Here is an 8,676-nt window from a genome sequence, read left to right on the forward strand (position 1 = left end):
AACACACACACACACACACACACACACACACACACACACACACACACACACACACACACACACACAGTGTACTCTGAGGAACATGGTCAAATGCCTTCTCCAAGTTCACAAAACACATGCAGACTGGATAGGAAAACTATCTTGACCCCTCGAGGACCCTAGTGAGGGTAAAGAGCTGATCCAGTGTTCCACGGCCATGATGGAATCCACATTGTTCCTCCTGGATCTGAGGTTCAATCAACGATTTGACTCACTTCTTCAGTACCCCTGAATAGACCATAACAGGGAGGCTAAGGAGAGTGATGCCCTTATAATTGGAGCACACCCTCCATTCCCACCTTTTGAAAAGGGGAACCACCACCCCAGACTGCCAATCCAGTGACACTGCCCCGATGTCCACGTGATGTTACAAAGGCATGTCAACCAAGACAGCCTCACAACATCCAGAGCCTTAAGGAAATCAAGGTGAATCTCATCCACTCCCAGAGCCCTGCCACCTTAGAGCTTTTTAACTACCTTGGCAATTGCAGCCATAGTTATGGACGGCTCAACCCCAAAGTCCCCTGACTCAGCTTCCTCCATAAATGATGTGCCAGTGGGATGGAAATGGTCCGAGAAGTATTTGTTCCACTTCCTGACGACATCTCTGGTTGAGGTCAACAGCACCCCACCATCACTGAAAACAGTGTTCGTAAAGTGCTGCTTTCCCCTCATCAGCTGCCTGATGGTTTGCCAGAATCTCCTCGGAGCTGACTGAAAGTCTATCTAAGGTCTCACCGAACTCCTCCCACATCCGAGCTTTTGCCTCAGCACCATCCAAGGCTGTGGCCTGCTTGGCCTTCCAGTACTCCTCAGCTGCCTCTGGAGTCCCACTGGCCAACAAAGCCCGATAGGACTCCTTCAGCTTGACAACCTTCCTAATCTAGGGTGTCCACCACCTAATTCGTGGATGGCCACTGTGAGAAGCACTGACAACCTTGCGGCCACAGCTCAAGGCAGCTACCTCAACAAGCGAGGCGCAGAACATGGCCCACTCTGACTCAATGTTCCCCACCTCAGCTGGGATGCTTTTAATGCTCTCCCGGAGGTGTGAGTTGAAGATCAATCTTATGGGTTCTTCTGCCAGGCGTTCCTTGCAATCCCTCACTACACATTTGGGTTTACAAGGTCTGTCTGGCATATTCCCCCACCATCTGATCCAACTCACTACCAGGTGGTGACCAGTTGACAGCTCAGCGCCTCTCTTCACCCGAGTGTCCAAAACAAACGGTCGCAAATCATATGACGACTACAACGTTAATCATTGATCTATGACCTAGGGTGTCCTGGTGCCAAGTGCACTTATGGACACGTTTATGTTTTAACATGGTGTTCATGATGGACAAACTATGACTAGCACATAAGTCCAACAACAGAACACCGTTCAGATTCAGACCAGAGAGGCCATTCCATCCAATCACACCCCTCTAGGTCACACTGTCATAAACCACATGGGCATTGAAGTCCCCCAGCAGAATAAAGGAGTCCACAGCTGGCACACTTTCCAGCACCCCTATCAAGGACTTCAAGAAGGCCGGATACTCTGAACTGCAGTTTGGCGCATGGGCACAAACATTAGTCAGAGCCCGCCCCCCCACTTTGAAGGTGAAGGGAAGCCACCCTCTTATCTACCCGGAAAAACTCCAACACATAGGCACCAAGTCGGGGGGCTACAAGTAGACCCACACCAGCTCGACGCCTCTCACCATGGGCAACTCCAGAGTGGAATAAGGTCCAGCCCCTCTCAAGGAGATCAGTTCCAGAGCCCATGCTCTGTCAAGGTGAGCCCAACTATATCTAGTTGGTACTTCTCAACCTCATGCACAAGCTCAGGTTCCTTCCCCACCAGAGGGGTTACATTGCATGTCCCAAGAGCCAGCTTTGGTAAGCCAGGGTCAGAGCACCAAGGTCCCCGCCTTCGGCCACTGCTCATGGCATCATGCACCTGACTTTTATGGCCCTTCCTGCAGGTGGTGGGTCTATAGGAAGGCAAACCTTGCTGCTCCTTCGGGCTGAGCCTGACCGGGCCCCATGGGTAGAGACCCAGTCACCAGGCACTCGCCGACGAGCCCCTTCCCAAGGCCTGGGGCCCCGGTAACCCACGTTTGGGCAAGGGACACTGAGTTCCTTGTTTTGTCCTGTTCATAAAAATCTTTTGAATCGCTCTTTGTCTGGCCTGTCACCTAGGACCAATCTGCCTTGGGACACCCTACCAAGGACAATTAGATATGCCCCTGACAGCATAGCTCCTAGGATCATTCAGGCGCACAAACTCCACCATATTAAGGTGGTGATTCAAGGAGGAGTTAAATAAATAAAGATTTAATAAAGGTTAAATAAAGGTTGTATACATTTACGTTAAGTTTATAAATTTTAAGTTAATAAAGGTTGTATAAATAAAGGTTATAATATAATAAAATGGTAAAGAAACAGCCTTTATTGTCCCACGGATGGTAAAGTCAAGTGTAACAGCAACAACAGATAAAAAGATTCACACAAGTTCCTAAATATTAAAAACAATATTTAAAGAAGTAAAATAAACAATATCAATAATATTGTTCAGAATGTATTGGAATATTGAGAAAGGCAGACTATTTACAGTACAGTAGTATAGGTAGAGTGTATGATTTAGCAGAGGTCGGCATGTATTTAATCCTTATTGAGTATAAATAAAGTTTAAATAAATGTGTGACTAAAGATTGAATAAATAAAGGTTTTATAAATATAGGTTAAATAAATGTAAAATGAATAAAGTTTGTATAAATAAGCTTAAATAAAATAACTTTAAATAAAGGTTTTATAAATAATAGTTAAAAAAATAAATGTATAAATAAAAGTTAAATCAATAAAGATTGTATAAATAAAGGTATAAATGTTTAATGAATAAAGGTTAAATAAATAAATGTTGAATAAAGGTTAAATAAAGGTTGTATAAATGTAGGTTAAATGAATAAATTCTAAATGAATAAAGTTCATATAAATAAAGGTTAAATAAATAAAAGTTGTCTAAATATATATAATTTATATATATATATATATATATATATATATATATATATAAAATGAATAAATGTTAAATAAACAAATGTTAAATGAAACAAGTTGTATAAATTAATTTCAAATAAAGAAAGTTTAAATAAAGGCTGTATAAATAAAATTTAAATAAATGAAAGTTGTATAAATAAAGGTATAAAGCTTTAATGAATAAAGGTTAAATGACTATAAGCTAAATGAATAAAGGTTAAATAAATAAATGCTAATTGAATAAAGGTTAAATAAACCAATCTTAAATGAAAAAAATTGTATAAATGAAGTTCAAATAAATATAGTTTAAAGAAAGGTTATATAAATAAAGGGTAAATAAACGTTCTTTGTATTTAAGGTTTAAGCTTATGCTCAGACTTATTTGAATGTTTAATTTAAGACATTCTTTAGTTTGAGTTACATTTAGGGTGTTTTTTTGTACTCTGTATATATTTTGTATATTTCAATTTCAGATGTTAGCCGAGTTTTCCAAACATTGGTTTGTTGCTTTCTAAAATCATATTAATTTTGTTCGGTAATCTACCTGTAATCTCAGCTAGTTAAAATAAAGACAATTAAACTTCTTAAGTGAATTTAAAGACATTTTACGTCTGACAATGTGAAGATTTTTTTATTCTTGAAAAATCAAAGTTCATTTGCAGTTCATTTGCATTTGCTTGATGTTGCAGAACTTAGCGTTACTGTCATTAATAAAAAATGTACATTTGTCTTCCTTTCCATCTTTTTCTTTTCCTATATATCTATCAGGGCCAGTAATCATGGGATCAGTCTGGATGAGATACCAGTTGAGAGACGGCAAAAGTTTTTAGATCGACAAAAGAAGATGAAGAAATAACATCAACAAACTTTCTTATTTTCCTACACTCTCTAGAGTTTGAGCAGTTTGAATATTGCATATGGTCCATTGTTTTATTGCAAATAATTAACCCAATTTAACCCAACCCAATTTGACCTAACCCAACCCTAACCCTGAGCCCTGACACAAAATATGACTCTCCCCAAATACTGACCTTTGATCCCAGACCCAAAACCAGGCCCTCATTCTATGGTCACAGTGTCCATATGTCAAATGTGAGTCCAGAATCACCACAAATGAGACAAAACAGATTGACAATAACCCCACCTAACCTCACTTTAATCAAATTTTTTGTTTTTGTATAAACCTTTGAAATGTGCTCTTGTTTTAGACCTCACAAAGCTAACACGAAAATATTTTACTTGTGATGATTAATAGGTGAAAAGCCACTTTAATACACTTCTGATTCAGCTTAAATCCTGAATTCTCTAAATTAAAATGGCAGCCTTGTCATGAATGTTGACACCTTTACAGTTTTATTAATAGAACATAAGAGTTGAATATATATTTGGAAACATTTGTACTATAGTATAAGGTTAATTTTAGCCATATCCTGTCGGAACAAGATCTGAGAACTCTTTTATTTTGACATGCTGTGTTCTGGCAACTGTTTGCGCACATCCGACAACTCAAATTTCCACCCCTAAAAGTCCAAAGTCCATCCATCCATCCATTTTCTTCCGCTTATACGGGGTTGGGTCGCGGGGGTAGCAGTCTAACTAGGGAGGCCCAGACTTCCCTCTCCCCAGCCACTTGGGCCAGCTCTTCCGGGGGAATCCCGAGGCGTTCCCAGGCCAGCCGAGAAACATAGTCCCTCCAGCATGTCCTGGGTCTTCCTCTGGGTCTCCTCCCGGTGGGACGTGTCCAGAACACCTCACCAGGTAGGCGTCCAGAAGGCATCCTAAACAGATGCCCAAGCCACCTCAACTGGCTCCTCTCAACATGGAGAAGCAGCAGCTCTACTTTGAGTCCCTCCTGGATGATCGAGCTTCTCACCCTATCCCTAAGGGAGAGCCCAGACACCCTGCGGAGAAAACTCATTTCAGCCGCTTGTATCTGAGATCTCATTCTTTCGGTCACAACTCAAATCTCGTGACCATAGATGAGGGTAGAAACGTAGATCGATCGGTAAATTGAGAACTTCGCCTTTTGACTCAGCTCTCTCTTCACCACGACTGACCTGTACAGCGCCCGCTTCACTGCAGACGCTGCACCTATCCGCCTATCGATCTCACACTCCATTTTTCCCTCATTTGTGAACAAGACCACAAGATATTTAAACTCCTCCACTTGGGGTAGGACCTACTCCCTGACCCGGAGAGGGCACTCTACCCTTTTCCGGCTCAAGACCATGGCCTCGGATTTGGAGGAACTGATCTTCATCCCGGCAGCATCGCATTCGGCTGGGAACCGCTCCAGCAAAACCCAAAGATCATGATCTGATGAAGCCAAAAAGACCACATCATCTACAAAAAGCAGAAACGCAATCCTAAGGCCACCAAAACAGATACCCTCAACACCTTGGCTGCGCCTAGAAATTTTGTCCGTAAAAGTTATGAACAGAATCGGTGACAAAGAGTAACCTTGGCAGAATCCAACTCTCACCGGGAATGAGCCCGACTTACTGCCGGCGATGCGGACCAGGCTCTGACACCGGTCATACAGGGACCTAACAGCCGATATCAAAGGGCCCGGTACCCCATACTCCACGAGAACCCCCCACAGGGTTCCCCGAGGGACGCGGTCGAACGCCTTCTCCAAGTCCACAAAGCACATGTAGACCGGTTAGGCAAACTCCCACACACCCTCCAGGACCCTGCTGAGAGTGTAGAGCTGGTCCAGTGTTCCACAGCCAGGACGAAAACTGTACTGCTCCTCCTGAATCTGAGGTTCGACAATCCGACAGACCCTCCTCTCCAGAACCCCGAGTAGACCTTACCAGGGAGGCTTAAGAGCGTGATGCCCCTGTAGTTGGAACACACTCTATGGTCCCCCTTTTTGAATAGGGGGACCACCACCCCAGTCTGCCAATCCAGGGGAACTTCCCCCGATGTCCACGCAATATTGCAGAGTTGCGTAAGCCAATACAACCCTACAACATCCAGAGCCTTAAGGAACTCCGTGCGAATCTCATCCACCCCTGGGGCCCTGCCACCAAGGAACTTTTTAACCACCTTGTTGACCTCAGCACCAGAGATTGGAGGGCCCGACCCAGAGTCCCCAGGCTCTGCTTCCTCAGTGGAAGACGTGCCGGTGGGATTGAGGAGGTCTTCAAAGTATTCCGCCCACCGACCCACAACATCCCGAGTTGAGGTCAGCAGCACACCACTCCCACTATAAACAGTGTTGGTGTTGTACCGCTTTCCCCCCCCCGAGACGCCGGATGGTAGACCAGAATCGCCTCGAAGCCGTGCGGAAGTCATTCTCCATGGACTCTCCGAACTCCTCCCATGCCCAAGTTTTACCTCAGCGACCACCCAAGCCCCATGTCGCTTGGACTGCCGGTACCCATCAGCTGCTTCCGGAGTCCCACAGGCCAAAATTGCCCGATAGGACTCCTTCTTCAGCCTGACAGTATCCCGCACCGAAGGTGTCCACCATCGGGTTCGAGGGTTGCCGCCGCGACAGGCACCGACAACCTTGTGGCCTTAGCTCCAGTAAGCCGCCTCGACAATAGAGGCACGAAACATGGTCCACTCGGACTCAATGTCCCCCACCTCCCTCGGAACATGTTCGAAGTTCTCCCGGAGGTGGGAGTTAAAACTCCATCTCACAGGAGACTCTGCCAGACTTTCCCAGCAAACCCTCACAATACGTTTGGGTCTGCCAGGTCTGACCGGCATCCTCCCCCACCATCGGAGCCAACTCACCACCAGGTAGTGATCAGTGGACAGCTCCACCCCTCTTTTCACCCGAGTGTCCAAGACATCTGGCCGCAGATCAGATGAGATGATGACAAAGTCGATCATCGAACTGCGGCCTAGGGTGTCCTGGTGCCAAAAGCACATATGGACACCCTTATGCCTGAACAAGGTGTTCACTATTGACAATCCATGACGAGCACAGAAGTCCAACAACAGAACACAACTCTGGTTCAGATCAGGGGGGCTGTTCCTCCCAGCCACACCTCCAGGTCTCACTGTCATTGCCCACATGAGCATTGAAGTCCCCCAGTAGAACAAGGGAGTCCCCAGGAGGTGCACTTTCCAGTACCCCCTCCAAGGACTCCAGAAAGGGTGGATAATCCGAACTGCCGTTTGGTGCATAAGCACAAACGACAGTCAGAACCCGTCCCCCCACACGTAGGCGGAGGGAGGCCACCCTCTCATTCACCGGGGTGAACCCCAACACACAGGCACCAAGTTGGGGGACAATAAGTATGCCCACTCCTGCTCGACGCCTCTCACAAGGGGCAACTCCAGAGTGGAAGAGTATCCAGCCCCTCTCAAGGAAACTGGTTCCAGAGCCAGAGCCATGCGTAGAGGTGAGTCCGACTATTTCTAGCCGGAACCTCTCAGCCTCACACACCAGCTCAGGCTCCTTCCCCACTAGTGAGGTGACATTCCATGTCCCAATAGCCAGCTTCTGTAGCCAAGGATCAGACAGCCACGGTCCCCACCCTCGGCCACCACCCATCCCACATTGCACCCGACCCCTTTGGCCCCTCCCACAGGTGGTGAGCCCATGGGAAGGGGGACCCACATCTCCTCTTCGGGGCTGTGCTCGGCCGAGCTCCATGGGTAAAAGCCCGGCCACCAGGCGCTCGCCCGCGTGCCCCATCTCCAAGCCTGGCTCCAGATTGGGGCCCCGGTGACCCATGTCTGGGCAAGGGAACATTAGGTCCATTTATTTTTCTCTTCATTGGGGTTTTTGGGCTGCACTTTGTCTGGTCCCTCACTTAGGACCTGTCTGCCATGGATGACCCTACTAGGGGCATAAAGCCCCTGGCAGCATAGCTCCTAGGATCATTGGGACACTCAAACCCCATCCACCACGGTAAGGTGGCAGCCCAGGGAGGGGTCCAAAGTCATTGCGCATTTTTATTTTGATTATTTATTAAAAATACAACGATATGTTGCCCTTAGCCAGGTGGACCTAGTCTGTGGAGGGAATGTTCCAGCCGCAGCATGCACAGCGTACCAGCTCGCTCACATGCTCCTTAGTGTGAGCGAGCTGGTGCGCATATCTTTTCCCCTTTCTTTCCCTCCTTAATGCTTCGCACTGAAAAACACCCACTCTCCTCTCAGACCCCCGATCACTTAACGAGGGTGGGGGAGCTGCAGCTCACATGAAGCTGCTGAAGTGAGCCATTCAACAGAAACGATCATTTATTCAACAGAATAAATAAATGCCCTGCAGACAGTGCACGTTATGCACAGCGTCTCAAGACAGTTTTACAGAGTGCACGCACAAATGCTGACGTGTCTGAACTCTTGTTACATTTCAGACTGTTAAAGATGGGAGCTGGCTGCGGGCCACCAGACCCGTAAACCCCCACCAGCCCACGTCTTTCCGCCCGACTTGAACCTCCCTCAGAAGTGGCAACTCTCATTATTAATAAATCAAGGAAACGCCAATTAAGTTTTATCAATTATATTAAAAAAGGCAGGAAAAGGTTACAATTTATAGCGTTGGACTCTCCCGCCTGTGACGCGTTCACAGACCCGGAAGAATAGCCCCGATGTCCCGTGTCATTACTCCATGACAGATATTGAATCCCATGGAGACTCTTTTCA

General features: G+C 46.4%; 1 protein-coding gene across 1 annotated transcript in view; it reads left to right on the top strand.

Annotated features, from left to right (window-relative positions):
• LOC119414353 (retinal guanylyl cyclase 2) overlaps positions 1-3,919 on the top strand; it is a 214,067-nt gene extending 210,148 nt beyond the window's left edge. Inside the window, exon 24 of the mRNA XM_037681446.1 lies at positions 3,832-3,919. Coding sequence (XP_037537374.1) covers positions 3,832-3,919 — 88 coding nt within the window. The remainder of the gene's footprint in view (positions 1-3,831) is intronic.
• The last annotated feature ends 4,757 nt before the right edge of the window (positions 3,920-8,676 follow it).

Source organism: Nematolebias whitei, chromosome 9, assembly GCF_014905685.2.
Source record: "Nematolebias whitei isolate Nwh7 chromosome 9, NemWhi1, whole genome shotgun sequence".
NCBI classification, from domain to species: domain Eukaryota; kingdom Metazoa; phylum Chordata; class Actinopteri; order Cyprinodontiformes; family Rivulidae; genus Nematolebias; species Nematolebias whitei.